At 40.1% G+C, this 24,537-nt stretch overlaps 1 protein-coding gene across 1 annotated transcript in view; it reads left to right on the top strand.

The window, feature by feature from the left end:
• The first annotated feature begins 541 nt into the window (after window positions 1–541).
• Window positions 542–24,537, top strand: part of LOC137255195 (telomere-associated protein RIF1-like) — a 41,167-nt gene continuing 17,171 nt past the window's right edge. Inside the window, exons 1-24 of the mRNA XM_067792604.1 lie at window positions 542–689; window positions 1,725–1,853; window positions 3,191–3,355; window positions 4,029–4,170; window positions 4,464–4,558; window positions 5,401–5,587; window positions 6,407–6,496; window positions 7,062–7,197; window positions 7,447–7,598; window positions 8,938–9,022; window positions 9,289–9,465; window positions 10,002–10,112; window positions 10,485–10,642; window positions 11,934–12,017; window positions 12,445–12,518; window positions 14,613–14,793; window positions 17,583–17,687; window positions 17,836–17,985; window positions 18,654–18,753; window positions 19,018–19,160; window positions 20,242–20,430; window positions 21,985–22,187; window positions 22,908–23,013; window positions 23,502–23,687. Of these exons, the coding sequence (XP_067648705.1) occupies window positions 1,738–1,853; window positions 3,191–3,355; window positions 4,029–4,170; window positions 4,464–4,558; window positions 5,401–5,587; window positions 6,407–6,496; window positions 7,062–7,197; window positions 7,447–7,598; window positions 8,938–9,022; window positions 9,289–9,465; window positions 10,002–10,112; window positions 10,485–10,642; window positions 11,934–12,017; window positions 12,445–12,518; window positions 14,613–14,793; window positions 17,583–17,687; window positions 17,836–17,985; window positions 18,654–18,753; window positions 19,018–19,160; window positions 20,242–20,430; window positions 21,985–22,187; window positions 22,908–23,013; window positions 23,502–23,687 (3,135 nt within the window). The 5' untranslated portion in view covers window positions 542–689; window positions 1,725–1,737. The remainder of the gene's footprint in view (window positions 690–1,724; window positions 1,854–3,190; window positions 3,356–4,028; window positions 4,171–4,463; window positions 4,559–5,400; window positions 5,588–6,406; window positions 6,497–7,061; window positions 7,198–7,446; window positions 7,599–8,937; window positions 9,023–9,288; window positions 9,466–10,001; window positions 10,113–10,484; window positions 10,643–11,933; window positions 12,018–12,444; window positions 12,519–14,612; window positions 14,794–17,582; window positions 17,688–17,835; window positions 17,986–18,653; window positions 18,754–19,017; window positions 19,161–20,241; window positions 20,431–21,984; window positions 22,188–22,907; window positions 23,014–23,501; window positions 23,688–24,537) is intronic.

The raw sequence follows: 24,537 nt of genomic DNA, 5'->3' as shown, positions 1-24,537 counted from the left end.
GATGCGTTGTACACATGTGTAATTATCACTGTCATTTCATGCTGCGTTTAACGGCAATTTACCATTATCATTATCATCCCAGTTAATATGAAAATGTGATAAAAGCATCCCCAAAGCATATGCCGAAATGTTTTGGTTTTTCTTAATAAAAGTTTTATTTACGCGAATTTGTATGGCTCCAGAACTTTGGAGTTTCAAACTCATTTTCGTATACACTTGGCTGTATTTATCAAATAAACCTTTTTCTGCGAAATAGTTACCAAACGTGTGTGTGCTTATTTTTTTTCAAAATTTTCGTTTCGTGTGAATTTGTATGGTTCCAGAAATGTTTCCTTTGAACTTTTGGTTTACAAGAAATGATGGTGATGATGATCATCATCATCGTTAATGCAGACATAGGATTGACCGATTAATTATGACATCCTGAACAACTCTTACTAACACTTACTAATCACATTTTATGATCGCTACTGTGGGCGAGTACAAGCATGTCCGATGTAAACACCTCCACGTCATTTCCAATTCTGACAGCCAATCCGCGGCTATTTCCGGCGCGCGCATGACAATTTCCCGCGAAACAATTTCATGGCGGAGTGTTGAACCGCGAAAGGAAAATAGGAGAAATATATGTTGTCAATGGATGATGTTTGGTGAACGAAATTACACAAGTTGGTCCCGAGGATACTAAGGTATATATCAAGTGTCTGCTGGGAGAATATTGTTACCAAACTGTGTCGGAATGTTGAGGTGTCTGCTGGCGATATGTTCCTGGTGCTGATCTTGCGAGTTTTCGTTTTGTTCACATCGGTCTTCGTGCGAAGACGATAATTTTGTTAGCATTTCAGACTGATTATTCAAGAGACCGCAGGATTATTTTAATGAGAAAGAAAGAATGACATTGCATGGTTTAATACGTCCAATCACCAAATATCAGGGATAACGTGCTATTTGATGGTGAAATCGTTTAATTTTTTAATGTGAATCTTTTTACGATTATTTAGTCATGAGTATGTATGTCTGTTATCTAAATATTGAGATGGAGTGTCTCGTGAAGAGGACAACACAATATAAATAATACACAATACACATTACCTAGATTTGTATTGTCACAGGACAGGTCAGACCAGACCAGACAACAAAGATCATTCTGTCATCTTTGTCTCGTTAGATGTCATTAATTCACCATTTCCATACATGGCGTATACTGTAACTATAGGCTTATGGTTATGTTTGCAGACTCATTCCAGGTCGGCTGGCAGTATAACTGCCTGTGGCTGTGAGTTCTCCCACATCAAACTGACTTGATATCCAGAAATATTGTATAAAATGTTGTTAAGTCCATTTTACAGTTGCCATCATTCATTATCTTGGTGGTGGGGTAACCTAGTGATTAAGGAGTTTGCTTGTCACGCTAAAGACCCTGGTTCGATTCCACACATGGGCACAGTGTGTGAGGCCTGTTTCTGGTGTCGTCCACTATGATATTGCTGGAATGTTGGTGAAAGAAGCGTAAAACTAAACTCATTTGCTTATAACCATGAGTGTAAGCAGCTGTTTAGCTGAAATATTCCGCGTGGCATTAAGCCATACATGCCACCCTTTTGCATTGTTTTTGATCATTGAGATTATTTTCCGAGATTTTTGTTGTGTTGTGAAAAGGTACAAACTGAAAAAACAGGAATACATTTGAACATTGAACTTTTTATACCAAATCCTTGTTTCAGTTAATGTCAGATTATGATGGTAGCAGCTTCCTCGCCGAGCAGCATGAATCTGTCTGTCGTCTTGACAACGCTCGAGTCCAAGAAAACCAACCTGGATGATAAGATCGAAGCCTACACAACTCTCTCAGCGTAGGTGTCGAGCATGATTCAATGAAGTTCTACTGATTTTCATACATTCAGCATCATGGAGCATAACAAATGTTGTGTGTTCTGAAATTCTCAAATTTTGTGAACTGTCAAGTTCTCACTGTTGTAAGTTTGATGACCCGTGAAGGTCCGGGAGTAGAATAGGCCTTCAGCAACCCATGCTTGCCATAAAAGGCGACTCAGCTTGTCGTAAGAAGCGGCTAACAGGATCGGGTGGTCAGGCTCGCTGACTTGGTTGACACATGTGCAGATCGATGCTCGTGTTGTTGATCACTGGATTGTCTGGTCCAGACTCGATTATTTACAGACCGCCACCATAAAGCTGGAATATTGCTGAGTGCGACGTAAAACTAAACTCACTGTAAGTTTGATTGAGTCCAGACTTTGACATCAACAATGTTAAAAGCAGAAGTTTTACGACCAGACTTTTAGAGGGGAAATTTCACATTATGACTACTTGAGTTAAGTTTGTGTTTCAGCAACCAAGACTTGTCATAAAAGGCAGCTAACGAGTGTGTGAAATTTACACTGGTCCTGTGGTCCCTGAGTAGTGAAAATTAATCAGGACCACTAAATAACAAGTTTACAGTGGTCCTAGTGGCTATTGAATTGTGTATTGAAAGTGAAGTAAATCTATGAATGTTGTGTTGGACCAATGAAGTACATACAGGACTACTAATTATTGTCCTCTCAATGGTTCTCTGGTCTTGGAGGAAACCTTGAAAGGTTTAATTCGCCGCTGAAAGGTTTAATTCGGTCGGGTCAGGCTGAATGACTTTGTAAATTTATGTCTTGTCTCAGTTGTGTAAAAGGGTCGTCATGGCATCAATCACCAGATTGCCTGACTTAGTGCTGTAAGACACTAGTGTATTTGTTTCTTCAGTATTGATCACTGGATTGTCTGGTCCTTGCTTGATATTTTATAGGCTTCAGCCAAGGGATGGGACCGGTCCAAATTTTCTCCCTGGGTAACCCACCCCTATTACTTTACCCTACCCATATACCCATAAGGGTAGTTCCTGATCAAATGTGCTAGAAATGGCAACATATTCTTTGGCCTCAAGGCTACGATTTTGAGGTTTTCAATATCTCAGCCATGTAGTGTATTCAAAACACATGACTGCTTAATTATTGTTGAAATCTTCAAAGACAGTATAATCTTTTAATCATGGATGCATAACATTTTACATTGTTAAATCTGTTGGTCATGTGATCATAATAGGTCCAGGTATTGAGGCGGGTATAGTTAACATATTTGAGTGTGGTGATTGACGACAAACTGTGATATGTGTCATGTTGTATACTCAATGCTTTTCCAGACAATTAAGAGAAAATGAGTTGAGTTTCATCAGCCTTGACCTGACAAAGCAAGCTGACCGAGTGTTGACGGTTTTAAGGAGAGATGTTCAGAATGATTCCAATGCTGTTCGTCAGGGGGCGCTGCAAGTGCTTGGATTTTGTCTCCACGATACAGAAATAGTCAGGTATGTTGAGAAACGGTTTGGTTCCTGAATTGACATCAGTATTACCAAACGAAGCACGCTCTTGACAGAACCTCTGTCCCTGAACCATGGTTTATTGTCTGGTTCGTCTTGATCATGTTAATGGTGAGTTAAAATTTAAGACAATATACCAAGATATCCCATGGATTCTGGCTGGCAGTGCTCCTTGTGTTAAGCTTGCAGCTGACCATAGATAGCCATTGATATGCATGCTAGTCTTATGGTTTGTGCCTTCATAATTGAGATAAGGACTTTTAACAGTAGAATGATTGTTATCCTGTTTGAGAGATAGCTTTAGAGGGCATAATTTGTGAATCAGTTTTAATGCATAAGTTCGCTACAAATTGTAGCTGAATAGAACAAGCAGAGAAAATGTTAACAATATTTGTCTCTTTCAAATCAGACAGGTAAAGTGTTGCTAGAATGAGCTATAGCCAATCTCTTTGGGCAAGTATTCTGGTTAAACTCTACTCAAGTTTCCATGGGCGGTTAGGAACCCTAGTGGTGAAGACATTTGCTTGTCATGCTGAAGACCAGGGTTGATTCCCCACATGTATAAAGGCCATGTCTGGCAGCCCCATACTGTCTAATTGCTGGAATGTTGCCAAAAGCACATAGAACTGTACTCATTCACTCGTGTCCATTACATTTCCAGGTTCCTAACTCCGGCCTTGAGCAGCGAGCTCCTCACTCTGCTAAGACAGTGTGTGGAGAAGACCGAGGACAAGACAACAGCAACTCGAGCGCTGTGGTGTCTCAGTCAGCAGCGTCTTGCTGAAGCTGTGGTTATGAAAGAGGTGAGGCCAGGTCTAATTACATTGTACCTCTTGTCAAAGTTCAAGGGTTGAATTTGTCCAGGTCAACCTGTGTTCCATGTTGAATTGGTTGTCAGCGTCAATATAGCTGTCAGTTTTTCAGCTGTGAATGCAAATATATGTTTACATTTTGATTCTGTCATTGACTCTAGAGTCCTTTGTCTAATCACTTTAAGACTCTTCCTATCAGAGGTGCATCCTGCATCCTGCATCCTTTACATTAAACTTGTGCTATGAAATATGATTGTTCTGAATCAGTGTTTAAATCATTTCAGCTGCCGGTGTTACTAGTCATGTGTGAACATGCCTTTACCAAGTGGAAGAATCAGTCTACTGCCGTGGAGTACGAGGCTCTCAATGTTATCTCTAGGTATGACTGGCAACAGCTGTGCTTCATGTTTTGTTCACACTAATGTGTGCTCATGGTGGGAGGCTTCATGTGTCTGTTAACACTCTGATGTAAAATATTTAGCCCATTGTGGATGTTTTTGTTTTTTATGCAGAAAAAATCAGTGCAATTTCCCCATGGGCTAACAAGTGTTCAGTATGAAGTATCCCCAGCCATGGACTGGTTGAAAAGCTGCTGTTGACATACTCACTCGCTCACTATATTGTGAAGGCATATGCCTTCAGTTGAAAATATCTGTGAAAAGCTTGTGTTGTATGAAAGTATTGTAATTTAGTTATTGTTGAATAGTTCTTGAAATTTCATTGAACATCGCCTGTGAAAACAAATTTAACGTCGTCTTGCAAGTTGGTGGAAAGTGCTGTCAGCCATCTATAGTTATCTAGAGATGCCAGCGTCTACAATTTTATAGTAATGGCTATTCATACACCAGTGCATTTGCACTGAAAATTCTACAAAATTTTAAGAAAGTGCATCATAATTTTGATATATAGTGATTAACAAATATTTTCGTCATTGAAATACATTTTCGCCAAAAAAGAGACAAAAAGATTAAATATAACGCTGATAATTTGGAAATTTGCTGTTGTGGCATGTGAAATTGAAGCTTCATGTTTGGATCGTGTCATATCGTTTTTCAGAATTCATCATGATTTGAAGTATTTAGTTGACAACTAAGTTTGTGATCAGCTGTCTAAGGTTGATCCTTGAAACTTCTTTTTTCAACAGTTTGTAGTTGGCTTATCTGGTTATCCTTAGTGTTTGACTCTGTGTTTGGGACAATAAATATTCTGTGTTGGTGCCAGATTTGTGGAACAGATTCCTGCCGAGATGAAGTCTGGTTGTCCGAAGTGGGGAAAGCTGGTTGTGCCCCTTGTTGCTCACCCTGCCATCAAGATCAGAGAGAGAGTGCTACCGCTGCTGGACACATGTCTTCCCTGGATGGTCAACATTAAGGAGTTAAGGACCGTACTTGTCCAGGACTTCCGAACTGTAAGTACACTTCTTTGGGGTGAGGAGAAAATTTTACATGGTGTTGACCAGACAAAGTTAGGTCCTCTACTATTGTAGGGCTGGTAGGACCCCTTGTAGAATCCCGATTTGATGATACATGTGTGTTCTTTTCCAGTGTTTCCTTTATCTGGTATAGACTGTTCCTTAAACAGTACAAAGTTACAATGTCAGCTATTAAAAAGGCTGTCAGTCATCATGTCTGACAGATGTTTAAATCAATTTTCTAATTACCCATGTCACTTTTGCTTCTCAGAAAATGTTACATTTGCACATTGACATCAAGGTGTTGTCAAATGAAAAAAAATAGCAGTTTTGGAAAGCTGTAGGCTAAAAATAGCAGCATTGATGCATTGTTATATTCTCTACATTTCTGACTGGTTTTTAGGATGCAAGGTCTCACAGAGAAAAAGGTGTGATACTTGAGTGGTAAAATTTACAAATGACCAGTGTTTGACGGTCGCAATGTCCAGCTGTAAATAATGCAAGCAGATTTCTCAGAATGACCAGTCTGTCATTATTTTCTGCGCAGAACTGCATCCTTCTGGCAGTCAAACATTTCATTATGTGTTTGAGGTTATGTTTCATTTTGTCAGTGCCAGTACTTTTGGTTTTCACCAAAGTGGTAAGTGTTGGAGACAGATGTTACTTCAGTGTGTCTTCTTTTATCCCCTGACATGACATTGCTGGAATGTTGCTAAAAATGGCATACTCGTTTATCAGACGTTAGGCTAGGATACAGTGTTAGGAATGAAATACTGTTAAAAACAGGTTTAATCCACAGACTCACTCTATTAACAGAAACAGTGTCCAGAGTTGAAGAAACTGTTCCATGGCAATGAGATCTATGTATTGAAAGTGTGGAGGATTCTGGTGAAGCTTTTCGGAGAGGTAAGAAATATCAGCATTTGATGAACCAATGACCATTCAGCAAAGTACTTGTTCAAATATGGTTGCAGCGACTCTTGTCTTTGTGTTATCTTGTGGGCAAGTGCTTTGCACTGATAATTTATTAAGTTGGGTTACTTGTGAATGAATGACATCCCTTTATCAGAACTTATTGGTGGTCCAGTTAATTGAAATAATCAAAGATTGATCACCGTGACTAAACAACAGCAATCCATAGTATTTTTTCAACACAAGCTTTGGAACACATGTTTGCATTAACAATATTTTTCACAAGGGTGGTTTTGCCTGCGTTACTAAATTTACTCTTCATAACCATCATTCAAAGTCACAATTGAATCTTATCTTAAAAGACACCAAGAAATTTATGCTGCTAACATACTAGAAATCCTGTAATTTGTTATTTCTCATTTTGTGCAATTTGATATTACTGATCATTTCAACTATGATTTAGAAACAAGTATTGAAATCTAAAGAAATGGTGCTTAAATATTAATGGAAATAGTGTCAGTTCTTGGTGTGAATAACAGGACTGTGCATGTTGTTCCAGGAACTCCACCATGGGGGCTTCATCAACCACATGCTGCCTATAGCAGAGCTCGGCTTTAAACACGCCCTGGCAGAAGTCAAGATTGAAGCTTTCAAATCCTGGAAAAACCTCATTGACAACTTTGCTCTCAATCCAAGTAAGCATCGCTTGTTTCAGTTGTCCTCCATTTCACAGTTTCTAGCTTCTGGACCCAGTTGGATTAAATAATTTGTATCTGTAAACCAGGTTCAATAACAACATCTTGATCAAGAGTTATAATGTTTACATCGTCATAGTCAGCCATGATCCTACTGAATTTGACAGATTCTGTCAAAGTTTGTATGTCCTGTTTATTTTAGCTAACTTGGTAGTGTTTCATGAGATAATTAGTCGTATTTATTTTCAGGTATTGTCAGTGATCCAAAGAGGGTGAAACTCATAATGCAAGTTTTCAAAATTAATAATGCCAAAGTGGAAAGTGTTGCCTTGGAGAAGCTTGAAGCATGGTGGCATTTTGTGACAGCTCTTGGTTCCAAAATCTCACAAAATTTTGACCAGGTATGTAGTGCAATTGATGTATCTGTGACTAAGGATCAGAATGTAAATTGAGAATATGAGTTGTGTGTATATTCTTTGTTTACGCCAACTTTCAGCAAGTCATATTTTATGTGTTTCAAAAGTAAGCATTCAAACTTCAGAAAGTATGTTGGAACTTATTCACTGATGTTTTAAAGATGTCTTATGATGCCAAACAGGTAAAGCATGCGTGGTGATATATACAGAGACACCTACCCATCCATGCACCTACCTGTCCATCTTCCATCTATCCAACTACCTATTCATCATGTGTTCTTCCATCCACCTACCCATCCATGCACCTACCTGTCCATCTTCCATCTATCCAACTATCTATTCATCATGTGTTCTTCCATCCACCTACCCATCCACGCACCTACCTGTCCATCTTCCATCTATCCAACTATCTATTCATCATGTGTTCATCCATCCACCTACCCATCCATGCACCTACCTGTCCATCTTCCATCTATCCAACTATCTATTCATCATGTGTTCTTCCATCCACCTACCCATCCACGCACCTACCTGTCCATCTTCCATCTATCCAACTATCTATTCATCATGTGTTCTTCCATCCACCTACCCATCCACGCACCTACCTGTCCATCTTCCATCTATCCAACTATCTATTCATCATGTGTTCATCCATCCACCTACCCATCCATGCACCTACCTGTCCATCTTCCATCTATCCAACTATCTATTCATCATGTGTTCATCCATCCACCTACCCATCCATGCACCTACCTGTCCATCTTCCATCTATCCAACTATCTATTTATTCGTCATGTGTTCATCCATCCACCTACCCATCCATGCACCTACCTGTCCATCTTCCATCTATCCAACTATCTATTCATCATGTGTTCATCCATCCACCTACCCATCCATGCACCTACCTGTCCATCTTCCATCTATCCAACTATCTATTCATCATGTGTTCATCCATCCACCTACCATCCATGCACCTACCTGTCCATCTTCCATCTATCCAACTATCTATTTATTCGTCATGTGTTCATCCATCCACCTACCCATCCATGCACCTACCTGTCCATCTTCCATCTATCCAACTACCCATTCATCATGTGTTCATCCATCCACCTACCCACCCATCATACACCCATCTATACTTCAACACCCACCCATCCACCAACCCTGCATCCATCCACCTACCCTGCATCCATCAATGTCAGTGACATAGTATTGATGTCATGTAAAGCCAGCGGATAATGCATGGGGAGATACGAAGACATGAGCACCCTATGTGCTGAAACAATGATTAAAATTATATATATTAATCCCTTGTGTCTGCCAGGTTGTGCTTCCGCTGCTACAGTTCTGTATTGGTGGCAACAGAAACAGTGCCGTCCACCCGATGACACCGACAACACCACACATGGGTTTGTAGCTTTTTCTGTAAATGAGAACCTAATGTCATGTGTCCGTTGTGTTGTGTCTGTTTCCATGGCAACAAGTTTCACATATTATTTCACGACAAGTAGTTACCATTACCTTGGATATCAATGTGCTGTTGTTATATCTTGTGAGTCTGACCTCTTGAAGATGTAGTTACCTGTCCCATTATCTCAAATACATCTTCAAATGTTTCCTTTTGCCAAAAGCTTCTTAAGAACCTGACTCACTCATTCCATTCCCGGTATGTCAGGTTTGAAGAATGCCATGTCAAGTCCAGTGACTCCCCGCCTCAACCTGACGGTCAGCAGCCCTGGGATGTCCCGCCCCGTCTTCCCCGCGCTACAGCTCAAGGGCTGCGACGTCCTCGCCCACATCCTGGTGTGCCCCAGTAAGATGCTTGACCTCCCCAAGGTCGACATTAAACTCGGTGAGTATGTTGTTTAACACCACACATGGAAATATTCCACCCCTATGATAAGACTGACACAGACTGTCCAATGATTGGTCCTGTGGAAACAGGTCATGCTCGGTATGACAGGTGGATGTGGATGATCCTTAACTTGAGTAGTGTATGAAGATTTGTGAGTACATTAAAGTAAGGGTGATAAAATGGGCAAATAGTGTTCGCCTGTAGTGTGCATCTGCACCGTCTAGTTCATTATACTTGGGGCAGTGGGGTAGCCTAGTTGTTAAAGCCTTCACTTGTCATGTCATATTGAGCCCATGTGACGTGACACCGTGATATTGCTGGAATTTTGCTTAAAGCGACGTAAAACCATACTCACTCATTAATCTCAGCTGGTATGAATCAGATGACCGCAAATTACACAGAAAATGGCCCTCAAGTCAGCATTTGTGTTCAAGACTGTAAAGGTTAAATCTTCCTGAATTTATTGTCTGTTTGCTAGGTACAACTGGAGGATATTGGCAGTTTTTTTTAACTCGACCTTGGTTGTGTTGTAGATGGGCTGTCATGCGAAGTGGTCAGTGGGACGCCGATGTTTCTGAAACATGCTTCTGTGATAGTATCCTGCAGTCTTGACCTTATTGGTGCCCAAGGATCACATATACCAGGTGGGTGGTTTGCAGGAATTGAAATATTCAGTATGTGTCTTGGGATCCTTATTAGGTGTATTCACAAACCAGGTAGGTGGGACCCATCAAGATCTTGGTTAGTACTGTCTTCAGTGACCAATGCTTGTCAATTAGAGGCAACTTGCAGGATGAGGTGGTCAGACTCGCAGACTTGGTTGACATGTCAGCAGTTCCCAGTTGCACAGATTGATGCTCATGCTATTGATCACTGGATCGTCTTGTCAATACTTGATTACTTACAGACCACTGCCATATAGCTTTAACATTGCTGAGGGCAGCATAAAACTACACTCACTCACTCACTCACTCACTCACTCACTCACTCACTCACTCACTCACTCACTGTTACAGAGCCTCAACTGATATACATCTGGCACTGTCTGCTGCACCACCTCCGTTCGGCCATTGAGTCGTCCTCCAGGTCTGAGAACAGAGAAGCCTTGTCCAGCTTTCTTGGTCACTTCCAGACTCTCGTCTTCAGCCAGAGTCTGACGCCTAAAACTATCATGGTAGGTATCAATACGGCTAGCCATAGATAGTTTGCCTCAATGTGGCCAGCTATAGACCGTTGGGCTCAGTGTGGCCAGCTATAGACAGTTGGACTCTAGCACAAGTTGTTTATACTGCTTACCTTCATTACTGCACTGACATGTTGTGGACTTGAATGACATGTCATTGGTTCCCCAATTTGCAGATTGATGCTCATGCTGTTGATCACAGGATTGCCTGGTCCAGCCTCGATTATTTACTGACACCATATAGTTGGAATAATATAACTAGTATATTGCTGAGTGTGGTGTAAAACTAAACTAGCTCGCTCACTCATTACCGATTCCTTGGTGTAGTGGTTAGTCTCAGAGCGTCCTCCCGGGGAGAGGAAGGTCGCAGGTTCGATCCTTGCCACATCATACCAAAAGATGTTAATATGTGGTACTTGTTGGTCCCTGCCTGGTGCTTTGCGGTAACTGGTTCAGCAAGGACTGGTTGGTTTGGAATCAGTATAATGTGTTGGAGTTGGATATTCATGCTTAATTGCAAAATGGTATCTTTGTTGAGTTAGCGTTATAAAACCACCAGAACTCAGGGCAAAGACAAGCCATGCATACACACACATGCATGTTGTCATATGAGGACATATTCTTCTGTGTGATTATAATCCCCTTCTAAGCCACTTCACTTACTCATTACAAATGAAGTGGAGTGAGTCAGTAGGATTAACAGTAACGATCATAATAATCACAGTCTGTTGCATCACAGTTTGTTTCCATGCATTTCCACACACTCAAAGGTTTAAGGGAGGTCACTGTCTATAATATGGACCTGTGAATGTCTGGGTGAGAATGTATCTTCAGTAACCCATGTCTGTTGTAAGAGGCAACTGATGGGATCAGGTGGTCAGGCTTGTTGATCTTGTTGACATGTCCGAATTGTCTGGTCCAGACTCAGTTATTTACAAACTGCTGCAATATAGCTGGAACAGGGCTGAGTGAGGCCTAAAACTGAACTTGCTCACTCGAGCTATGTTCATTCTTCACTTTGATTGAGTGAAGTCAGTTTTCTAAGAATTAAACGCGTTTTCAGACCCTGACAACTTTGAAGATATGAAGATATATAGTTTCAAACACTGAACAGTAGTGCCTAAATAGTAGTTTTTGTTTGAATCTAACAAAATGTGATTGATTGCTTGGTAAAATGTTCACTGTGACCAATGTTGGATTATTTTCATTAATTAGAAAAGTACAAGATGTGTGTACGTGTCTTAGAGCTGTAGGAGTCAGTGTTCTGTTCTCTGTTTTCCAGAAACTGTTTGCTCCAGTGTGCAGCTTACCCCAGAAGGCGCTCGCATCAACTGCATACAACATCAACAGCGGCAAGGTCGTTCGGGTAGGGGATCTTGGTCTGGCACTTTTCAATAATTGAAACTTTTTAGTGTTCACAAGCAGTGGTACAGAGATCGAAATTCCTGCTTCTCAAGACTTCCAAATTGTGGACAAGTAACACTACAAATTTTAGCATGAGGCCACACTAGTATGTTTGTACTAGAAATTCTATGAAATCTAAAGAAAATTAATTAAAATTTGGATATATTAAGAAAAACATGTTTTTGTTGACTAAATAAGTTTCCATTATAAGAGATTGCAAGAAGGAACATAATTCTTACAACTTGGAAATCTGTTAGAGGTATGTGAAATTAAAGCTTCACTCTAATGTTATGGCCAAACTACTAATTTTAATCCTTGAAACTGTTATCAACACTTAGGGGATGCTTACTGGGGGCCATTCTATGATCAGTCACTGGTTTCTGTTGCAGGGAACACCTGCTCTGTTTCTGTGTGAAGTTCTGCTGGCGCCAACACTTCTCAAAGAATTAGCCAGCTCGGAAAAGTAAGTTGAATGTCGGCTCATGTTTCTGACCATGCCAGATTTTTCCACTTAATTTCGGTATGACTGTCTCATGGTAGGTGAACTAGAAGGCTGTTTCAGTGTTGTCACAACCCCTAGTGTACAGTGCACAACCATGTGCACTTAAAAGAACCAGCAAATACATTGGTAAATGACGAAATGGTGGCGGTATCAATATGTGCAAACGGAAATGCATGTTGCGGGTACAGCGACATGCAGTAAATTTGAACAAGGTACTGTGACTCTGTCCTAGTCCACCCAGCTGTGAATGGGTACCTTGCAAGGAAAGACGCAATAACTTGGTGTGCTAAGTGGCTGCAAGAGGTATATATATGTTCCCCAGGGATTTGAGATTGATAATATGATGTGCTGTTTAGATAGGCAGCCAATGACTAGTTGCATGAATATTTAAATATCCTATAACATGCATTAAAAAATAATATGACAAGTTATACCCCTTTCTGCGTCAAGATACGAAATGTCATTTGGAAGATACTGCAAGATCCTGTCTCTTTATTTCATTAACAAGTCACAATTCTGAAATGAGCATGTATTTTGAGATAAGCGGGTTTAAGTGGGAGTGAAAAACCAGAAAATTAAACAGTTTATCAAGTGCTGTCTTTCTCTGGGGTAGGAGAGTGGTTAAAGCGTTCTGTCATCATGCCAAAGATCTGGGTACGATTCCCCATATGGGGCCAGTTTCTAGTGTCCCTTGTCATGATATTGCTGGAATATACTGAAAGTGCCATAAAACTAAATTCACTCTCGTCCTCTGTCATAGGTGAACTATCTCAGCAGTGTCACATGACATAACTGCGAATCCTGTTACATCGTTTTGAAATAAGATCACACTTGAAAGAATGTTCTGGGCGTTATGTCGTCTTTTTGATTAAAACAGTTTTCAAAGGAAAGTTCTTCAGATGAAATAATTGATTAACAAGTAATCATTCTTATGCTGCAAAGCGGCAAATTTGGGATTGAATTCCTGAAACAAAAGTTACTTATTTCTAAAAGCATTAATGTGCATTTAATAATCAAGGAAATATTTGAGCTTTGGGTCTCATTTATTGTAGTTGATCAACCAATCAGCTTGTTGTACATGTTCTAGTTCATATGAAGTTATTATGCAGCCTAGATCTGGGTTTTTGAGGCTCTCTTAGCGCTAAGATAATCAGAAGTTATGTTAAAGTATGGCACTTACAACTATGTTATCGTTAAGAGAACTTTGAAAGTCTGAACCTAGTACATTATATTGACTTCCTTTAACATATTCAGTTACCAGTAACCAAGGTAATTAGATTACCATTTTGTTGTGGCATTTATTGTCAACCCTGGTAAGCCTTAAAAATCACATGCATATCTTGAAAATCCTTGACACTGTTCGTCATATTACGAATAAGATATGTTATAAATTGTTCACTGGTTACAAGGGGGGGGCATGAGTGGATATAACCCTTGATGTTTTTTTAGGGGAACATAACCATACATCGAGGGTACATTAACCCATGAACCCTGAGAGACCATTGAACAATATATTTATCTTACCGAACACCTCAGTGTTAATTTTGGATTCTTTGAAGCATGGGTGTTGGATTGTACACTTCAGTCAACCTGTGTGAATCAAACAATTGCGAATCTTGCATCTTGCTGCTTTTCTCACTAGTATTGTCTTAGTAAAGTCACCACAGTGTAATTCCCTTTCTTAATATTCACTGGGACTACATTAGAACATTTTGTTAAAATATATATATTGGAATGACAGGCTAATCTTTTTGTAGTCGTTGCTAGATTTTGTACACGACACAAGAAAAACAGATTTAGATATATTTCCCTGCCATTGATTTGCATTCGCAAAACTTTGGTAATTTCCGTGCATCATGGGTGATAAATGTTGTTCGAGATAAAGAAACACTACCAGGAAGTGCTGAATGAGTTGCCATTGGCAGCGGGGTACTTTAAAGAGTACCTTGCTTGTAAGTGGGGTACATTGAGAATAATAGTAGAGCGCTAGCCAATCAGCAAACGACATATGTGCGAGGTAAGATAAATCTGTATGTACCTTTCTATCATTTTCAGTTTCATCAGCCTGTTTTCGACTCTCATCAACTGTGGGACCAGCACAGTGACGGGTGTTCTGGAGTTTTGCCAGGCTGTTACCAATGTCCTCAATGAACAGGCTTCCTTCATTACCAACCCCGACGCCCTCTGGCGGCTGTGGAGCATCTTGGCCAACACCCTCCAGGAACATATCGTCAAGGTAGGCAGTGTTTTCGTTCTCTGGTATATGCCTGAAAATTGCTGGTAGAATTCATAAGGGATCGGTAAATTAAAAACTAGCTGGACACTATGTTAAGTAAATCATCAAATAAGAATCAAAATAAAAAGTCATGGGTAAGCAAATGACAGTCATGTCTGTGCTTTCATGGTCGCAAAAATGGTTAAGTTTTGGAAATACCCTGGCTGTGTGACAAGCGATGCTTGACCATGTGATTGGTCAATGTAATTGGTCAATCGGAATTACCAGTTCAAGTATTATTACCTCAAATGGTGGCTGGAACGTAATGAACCTGAGAAAATGGAATATCTGGATTGTCTAACCACATCTCCAATGTTACGTCATTATTTCGAATTTGTCAGCATGTCAGTATCCTTACAGTATGATAATAAGATATGACTGGAAAATTTCATTCATGCCACCGTGTCTGATAAATAATGGAGTCAGCGGGAAAAACTGTGTAAGTCTAGATGTGGGCTTTAGTGGTGTTCCGATTAACTGAAATAAAACGAAGATTGGCCTCAGTGACTAAGCGACCGAGCTGTCAATTACAATCTCTCATAGTGGAATACAACAATTTTAGAACTAATGAAAAAATCATGACTGACTATTTCTTGAAGATTCCTGGAAGTTTATGTTTATGAAACTTGCATCATTATACACTAGATGTGAAGTTTGCAAATGTTACAGTGTTCCCAGAAATTATTGAGAAAATCTTTGTTTTTTTTCTAATGATGCTAAGATTGGAAAAAGGGCTTTCACTATGCACTAAGCATACTAAATAAGGGAGACAACTCTTGAAGGCTTAGAAGGCAGCTCATTACGTCAAGAGTTATCTCCCTTGTCTGAGCAGACGGCTTCCTGTGTTGACATGGCAAAATTTACAGCAAGAGAGAAAAGAAAGCTCATTCTAGATGATTTTGAAAGGGGTGAGGCTGATGCTAAAGTGTTAGCTTGTAGACATGGTATTCCTCTGTCTACAGTATACAGAACTTTGAAGAATATTCAAACAGGAACCCTGATAGAGCACAAAGCAGGGGCAGGTCGGCATAGGAAATTCAGTGTTGTGGATCGCCGAAGACTTGGGCAGATTGTGAGTAGGGGCAAATTGAAAAGTGTTGAGAACATCAGAAATGAAATGATTAGCAGAGGAAGTCCTCAGGTATGCAATGAAACAGTTAGGCAGGAATTACAAACGTGGAATTCCCTCGCCGTTGATGAAAGATGCACAAAAGGAAAAACGTTTAAACTGGTGTCGGGCTCATGAAAATCAAGATTGGGATAATGTTTTCTTTTCGGATGAAAGTTCTGTTTGGCTTTTCCCTAATTGTGTGAAAATTTGGACCAAAGATACTGTCAAACCTATCTACCAGCGACCAAAACATAGCCCGAAGTTTCACATGTGGGGTGGCATATCGGCTTGCGGAGTGACGCCATTGTGTGTTTTCACGGGAAACTTGACAAAAGAAAGATACGTTGACATTCTAAATGGTCACCTTCTTCCGACAGCACAAACATTGTATGAAGATTACTGGATTTTCCAGCATGATAATGACCCAAAACACACTGCGCGCTACACAAAACAGTGGTTGTCGGGCGAAAATGTTCAAGTTTTAGACTGGCCCAGTTACAGCCCAGACCTAAACCCAATTGAGAATGTGTGGGGAGTCATGAAGGACAGAATAAACCAAAAGGGACTGAGAAATATTGAAGATATGAAGGCCGAGGTGGTCCAATATTGGGATACCCTGTCACACGATTACCTACAGACTTTGATGGGTAGTGTGCCTAGGCGTATTCAGGCATGCATTGGTGAGCGAGGAGGTCTAACAAAATACTAAAACAAGACCGAGACTGTAAAAGGATGATGTTTTAACATGTTTATGTAAGTAAAACGCCAGAAGTTAATAAACGTAATGAGTTACATGAAGCTACATGATTCTCAATAATTTCTGGGAATACTATATTTGTGCAGTTTCTAAATAAAACAAAAACAACAAGAGAGAACCAAGTTATACTTATCTGCAAAAACGCAAATAGTCATAGTTCCAGATACGGCGTGTAGTTGCGTATTTTACTCAGTGAAAATCACATTTGCTCAATTAATTACAAATCTGGCGGTACAAAAACTGCACAAAATCATTTAAAACTATAGACTTTACTCAACCAACTAATAATTCGTCATGCCGCCGAAACTCTACAACAGCATTACCTACTGGTAGGCGACGCCTATATATATATATATATATACTATTATGGCCATAGCCATGGTCCGGTGTTTACTCTAATAAACGAGTTGAGTATTTAGAAATTCCTGCCAAGTGTTTGGCAATGTGACATTTAGAAAAAACTTTTAGTCTATTGAGATGTATTTATATTTGTATATTTAGAAGAGTTAAGTATACTTAAAGGATAAGAAACCGGGCGTAAGATTACTCAATTCTTTTAACTAGTGGGAGTAAACAAAATGCTAGTTAGTCCGCAAAACATGCAATTACTCATACATAAACAGACCTGGGAGCAAATAGAAAATTTGAGGAATGACGCAAACCAATTTATTTTGAAGATTGCCCTATGGTAATGAACCAGTCATTAATTGCGAAATTTAAACCAGTTCCCAACACATGTGGTGTCAAGCTTACTTTGGTACTGTGGTCAACAAACGTTTTAATGTTGATATCCCTTAACCACTGCAATGTGACATTAACTGATCATTCAGGTGATTTATTGGTGTAATGTTAAATGAATTTCAATGTGAATTGTATTTCCAGACAAACGAGGTGAATCAAGGTGACTCGCTGGAATACAACTTTGACTCCTTGTATACTGTCTTGCTGTTTCCTGTCAAAAACAAACTGGGTACTCGTCTAAATCAGGTGAGTATTTAATGTCATCCAATCATCTGATTTTTTTTAAAGTTCAGGTAAAATGACATTAAGTTAACAAGATGTTAGTTTGGGGAAAAAAGTTACATAAAGTGCACTTGTTTCTACTAATGCCCTGATCTTCCTCTTTCTTCCCCAGCCTATCTCCAAGTCGCTGCTCAAGACGTGGGGAGAACTGTACCGGAGTTTCGCTCGTCTATCAGCCCTTGTCACAACGGCCGAGGCTAACATTGCATGTGAAGAATTTTGCCAGAAAGTCCTCCATTGTCTAGAAGAGGAACCATCAAAGGTAAGAAATGCCAGTTGACTCTTTTTATTGTAACAATTCCTAATAATAGGATTTGAATAGTCATGATTGCAAGTGGCAGTTTGATGGTCACACATAATTCCTTGTGTTCCTGAGTTCTGTTGTTCTGTGGTAAATTCTGTGCACAATTTCTGACTGTTCTCATATTAAAAATCAGTTGCTGTGTTGGATTTATAGCAGATGGTCGTTTTGCACACCATGGGAAAGTTGCTGTATTACTTTGTGATATATTTTTGTATGAGTGATGGTGCCAGACTGGTTTGAAACCTTACATGGTTATAAAATGAAAATGCTTTTTGCTGTTGAAATACAACTTAAAATAAAACTCATTCTTTAAGTTGATACCTGAGAAGGTCCAGGTTAGAAACCTGTCTTCAGAAACCCATGGTTGTTGAAAGAAGCAGCTAATGGTATCGGGTTGAAAGGCTTGCTGACTTTTTGAGACACATGTCATCAGTTCCCAGTTGTGTAGATCAGTGCTCATGCTGATGATCACTGGATTGTATGGTCCAGGCAGGATTATTTACAGACCATCGCCATATAGCTGGAATATTGATGAGTGCAGCGTAAAACTAACCTCAGTCACTTACTTTAAGTTTAATCTGAACAGCTGAGCCAGATTTAACCTTAACTGTATTTGTTTCTACCAGGAGAGTGCAGTTGTGGAGTTTGTAGCTCAGATGTGTCAGGTTGTGGTTGACAATGTCGACTTCTCCTCCCTTGGAAGCAACAGTGGCTTTTCACATGGAGGTAAGACAAAGTTTATGTTGTGTTGATTGTACTTCAAATTACTGCCATACACATATGTTTTCATGACTTCTGAAAGATGTTATGTTTTCCAGTTCTTGATTTTGAGTAAACATCATTGATGTCGACCGAGTTCTTTTGTTTCCTTGCCTTCAAGGAAGGTGTAGTGTCATCTCATGAACCATGTCACACTGCATCACACATTTTTGTTGATTGTGTGGAAATTCATGTAATTTTCTATAATGCCTCATTGCAATTTTCTCGAAGCTTCTCTGAGTCCGTCCAAATGGATCAAGCGGAAGAACAAACCGATGGAAAATCTACAATCCTTCATCAAGCTGCTGGTCCACTTGCTTGAGGATCTTGCTGAATTGACAGAGTCAGGGGAGACAACTCTTACTGCCAAGCAGGTATATGTTGTAATTACCTCTAGTCTAACAAGTAATAATATAACATAACATCGGAATATTATTATTGAAATAGAATTTTCAAAATACCCAATCAGACGCATGGGATTTTGAGCCAATCAGATGTCAGCCTTCTGAAACCGATCACCTGCATACCATTTTTTACATATTTGCTAACTGAATCTGAAAGAAGCATTTATGAGGATACCTCAGGAGTGCTACATATTTCTAATTGGATTAGATGGTGAAGGTTAGAATTAACCTTCAGTAACCCATTCATGTCGTAAGGGATCGGATGGTCAGAATTGGTGGCTTGGCTTGGTTGACATACATCATCGGTTCCCATTTGTGCTGATTCATACTCATTCTGTTGATCACTGGATTGTCTGGTCCTTATCCGATAGAAGACAGCCACCATATAGCTGGAATATTGCTGTATGCGGCGTGAAAATCAAATCACCTTAACTGGGCTAGTTAAAATGGAAAGGGTGCTACATAAAGTTTTTAAACAAACAGTCCTGTGATTACACGATGCCACTTAGAAAGTGGTCAAATGCAACATATGTCATATTTGGGATTTCACTTTCTTAGTAAAGTACAAATTCTAGTACTTTTTTCGGTTTAGTCCCATCCGGGATTCGAACCCGCACCCTCAGAGTCAGGCACCTAATCGCCAGCACACAAAGTCAGCCGCCTAGTCCGCTCAGCCATATGTTGCATTTGACCACTTTCTAAATGGCATCGTGTAATCATAGCTTTTGGCCGTGGGAGCCGTGCCAATTTACACTCATCAGAGGGGTACACAAAGTACGCAGTCTAGACTACCAGTTGTCCGACTTTCATTTTTCTGGAAGTCGCGGTGGCTGAGTGGGCTAGGCGGCTGACTTTGTGTGCTGGCGATTAGGTGCCTGACTCTGAGGGTGCGGGTTCAAATCCCGGATGGGACTCAACCGAAAAAAGTACTAGAATTTGTACTTTACTAAGAAAGTGAAATCCCAAATATGACATATGTTGCAGTCCTGGTCTGTACTCTATCTTTGAATCTGGAATAGTTTATGTGCATGCAGATATCCTCTTGTTGCAGAAACCAGCAAATGTGACGGCAGGAGCTACATTTCTTGTGGACGTGTTGTCTACGTTGTTCACTCATATCACTGTGTCGACCATCATCGCAAGGATGCTTGGACAGCTGGCCACGCCCACTTCCTGGTTCTTCTCGGCGTCAGGCAGGAAGACGTGCAGCAAGTTGTTTAATGCAGCATTCATGCAGAAGGTAGGAAGAATAGTCAGAGAGCACTGTTCTTTCTTTTTGTTCCCCACAAAACAGACAAAAGGTTAAACAATAAAATAATGCTTTTCCCTCACAGATAAGACACTGAAAAATGTGTCAAAGTTTATACTTCCAACTTCCATATTTGTTGTGTTGTTTATTGTCATAGTATTATTTGAATATATATAGTTAGCGCATTTATTTATTCAACTAGTAGATGCTCACTGGTATTTTCCCCTCGATGACCGGATGTCAATCTCAACGTCATATTGCTGTCAGTCTCAACTCCCCAGGGAACATACAACTCTTACTGCCTCTAGGTGCACTGAGTTGATGTGGCCTTTCCATTCTTATGAAGTGGGAATGACAAATGTTTTGATTAAGAATCTTTTATTGTGATATATATTTGCATCTGATATCTGGAATTTTGTCAGATGCGCAACCCGAGTTCTCTGAGAAATCCTACTATAATGAAGAATGAATGACTTGTGTTTTTAATACTGGTCATAAAAAACAGTAAAAAAAACCTCATGAACTTATTGAGTTTTGTCCAACCTGTTATAGAAACACCTATTTTTAGCCAATATCAGAATATTTTGAATAATGTGACAGATTATCTTTGAAGAAGAGGGGTAGAATAGACCTTCAGCAACCCATGCTTGCCATAAGAGGCGACTGACTATACTATGCTTGTTGTAAGAGGGATCAGGTGGTCAAGCTCTCTGACTTGGTCGACTTGTCATCAGTTCCCAATTGCGCAGATTGATGCTTATGCTGTTGATCACTGGATTGTCTGGTCTAGACTCGATTGTTTACAGACCCCTGCCATATGGCTGGAATATTGCTAAGTGCTGCGTGAAACTAAACTCACTCGCTTCTAAGAAGGGATGAGATTCACCCAGATTTCAAACTGAATTGGGCCATGACTTCTTGATGTTCATTAAGTGTCTGTTGAAAGACTCCCCATTTGCCTAAAAGGGTTACCTCCCTTCTGAAGCCAGGATGTGATAATCATTATCCCAAATACTGCAATATCATTTGTTTCGATGTTTGGTTGCTCAGTATCACACCAGTTGTGTTCTGATTAATGTAAATAATAAAAGATTGTTCAAATTGACCAATCGACCAAGCAGTTGATCACATTTTCTCATAACTGAACACAAATGATTAGGAACTACTGTTTTTAGTGTTTGAAACACTTGACAATGGAAACTTGTCTTGAAAACATATTTAGTTCTCAGAAAACTGACTTTACTAACTGAAAGTCTTAATATTTCTTGAAGAGCACAGAAGGTTTATGTTGAAGATATATTAGTCATCATTTAGGTAGCAATTTCCATGCAGTTACAATCTGAAATAAAAAATCTGAAAAGTGATGGGTACCAATTGTTTTTTTTCAATGACTGAAAGTGATAAACCAATTGTCAATTATGTCATTTCAGCCAAGTCCCAACACTGTAACATAACCATGACTTTCACTGAAGCAGTTATGTCTAAGTGTTTAACCTGCCTTGATATTCATTTGTTGTTGATGTCATTAAGTGGCTACTGTTTCAGTTGGAAAAGCTGTGGTTGGATATCTCGACCTGCATCCAGAGTCGATATACGATGCCGTATGACACAGAGTTCCTGACATGTGTGTCGCCTCTACTGAAGGAGACGTTGCTGCACCCTCGCCGACAGATCAAGAATCAGTCCCTCATCCTGTGGAAGGCCACCTTCAGTCACGCTGCCCCACTCATCTACCCTGAGGATCTCAAGTGAGTGGGTCAACATCATCTGAGTTGTCTCCCTTAGCTGGTGTCTGCTTGAGTTCCTTCTTTCTCCGTTTCATTTCAACCTCATCTTAATCTGTTCAGTGAGAAAGTAAAGGGGAATTTAGGTCTGCAATTTTGAACCTATCAGACTGTGCAAACGGAAAGTCATCTTGGAAATTTGAACATGACGCTGAAGTCATTTTGTCACACTTAAAATGTGCATGTTACAACATTTGAGTTGGCGGGAAAATTGTCAATCATCAACAGCTGCCAGAGCCCAGTCACAGATGCTCAAAGAGTTGATGGAGTTTTGAAAATATTTTGGTTGAATTCTTTTGTCATTACTTTCACAGCTAGTAAACGTCAAAGTTCAAATTTCTTTCTCTGATTTTTAGATGCTTGATTGTTGAACTTTTATATCTTTGTGACCTATGTTTGGTGTACAGAAGGCTTTCCTGTTGTTACCATGATTATCAGTTACCTAAATCTCCCTTGTCAGAAGATCCAGTTTGAAAAAAGACCTTTAAGTCTCTACCCTCAAAATATCTTGGATGTACTGCAGTCTTGGATAGAGTATTCCTGCTATAGTGGGTGTTAAAGGTAGGGAGAGATGGTCAGCATCAGACACGGAGGACGCGGAATGCAGTTTTTGACAAGTCCAAACTGCTGTTCAACAGCTGGATGATCTGTCACATGTTTATAGTTCTCTGATGTTTGCTGTAGACCCGTGTTGATGAAGGTGAAGGACAAGACTCCCATCATGCTACCGGGGTGGGTGCAGACTGACACCAACGTCATCGAGGAGACACCCTTCAGCCAGTACAGTCAGGTAGACCTCTAGAGTCATCTCCCCTTGAGATTTGGAGTAGAATTCATCTCCATGCTTGTAATGAGGATGAGAATTGATGGATTGGTTGATGCAACATGTATTTTGTTAATTTCATAGGGGAATCATTTTGATAAATTCAGCAAATTTCCTCAGGTGCAATTAGGTTTATATATTGCAAAATTCGCAAGTCATTTTGCGATTTCTCGTGCTGGTTGTGGCTACCATGGTTACTGATTCACCATGTTATCATTCGTAGTGGCAGATGTGGTTTCCATGGTTACTGACTTCCTAATGTGGTTATTGTCATTACTGATTCTCTGAACTGAAAATTATACTGAACTGTCAGTTGTGAGGAATACGTCTGCTTTAGGTGTGTTAGTTTTGTGTATAAAACCTTACATTGAAAACTGAGATCAGTCAAGCAGTTCTATTTCAGGTGATTATTATTCAAGAATAGTGGCAATTTTACATCAAAATAATATTTCCAGATGGACTCGTTCACCCCGGACGCTCGCCTCCCAGGGTTACCCTCTCCACACAAGCTTGTGGGCAGCTTCATGCACAAGGCAGTTTCCCCCAATATCAAAAAGTCCCCTGCCAAACTGCCCCCTCCTGATGTAAGGCCTGTTGGCACAGCCAAGAAGAAACTCTCCGTCAACGACTTCAGAGATGAGGTATGGATACACATACTTCTTTCTTGGGATATTTGATGCTTTACAGGTGCCGAGCAACCTATGCTTGTAAGCGGCTGTTGACTGCAATTGACAGTCATAATAAGTAGCTTGTTACATGATGGCTTGTATTGTTGCTCTCAGTATCAATCACTATTTGTGATATGTTCCTGTTTAAATGGGGCAGTGGGGTAGGCTAGTGGTAAAGGCATTTGCTTGTAATTCAAAAGACCCAGGTTTGATTCGATACATGGGCAGAATGTATGAAGCCCTTTTCTCGTGTCCCCTGTCACTTGGTGTTAGAATATTGCAAACAGGAGCGTAAAACGTACTCATTTGCCTATCTGACTGTTATGAGGTCAGTGTCCATACCAGATACCAGCATTACCCATTATACTGTGCAAAATCTGTTCAATGGTAATGGGACAAGGTGGGTGAACTGTCTAGGGCACCACGCTTGTAAGCAAAAAAGTGCCTGGATTGATCCCCACTTGTGACCAGGTGTATAAACCTTGGAACAAACACTACTTGCAGGCTTTTTCAGTGTTGTCATAACCACTAGTGGCCAGTACAGGACCCACTCATGCAATGGTTGGTCCTCCAGATGGTGGACACAAGAACACGTGCAGGCACCATATTGTTAGTAACGTGCAGTATCATTGGACAGAATACTGTGATTGTCGGTGTTGCTATGTAACATGCTGCTATGTTATGTTTATCTCAGGTTATTACCAGGATGCTGGCAAGTCCAGTGGCGATCGGAAAGCCTTGTGGTTAAAGTGTTCACTCGTCACACCGAAGACTCAGTTTCGATTCCCACATGGGTACTAAGTGTGAAACCCATTTCTGGTGT

This window comes from Haliotis asinina, chromosome 11 (genome assembly GCF_037392515.1).
Source record: "Haliotis asinina isolate JCU_RB_2024 chromosome 11, JCU_Hal_asi_v2, whole genome shotgun sequence".
In the NCBI taxonomy this organism is placed as follows: Eukaryota; Metazoa; Mollusca; class Gastropoda; order Lepetellida; family Haliotidae; genus Haliotis; species Haliotis asinina.
Note: the sequence above shows the minus strand (reverse complement) of the source record. Positions and strands in the feature narration are given on the sequence as shown.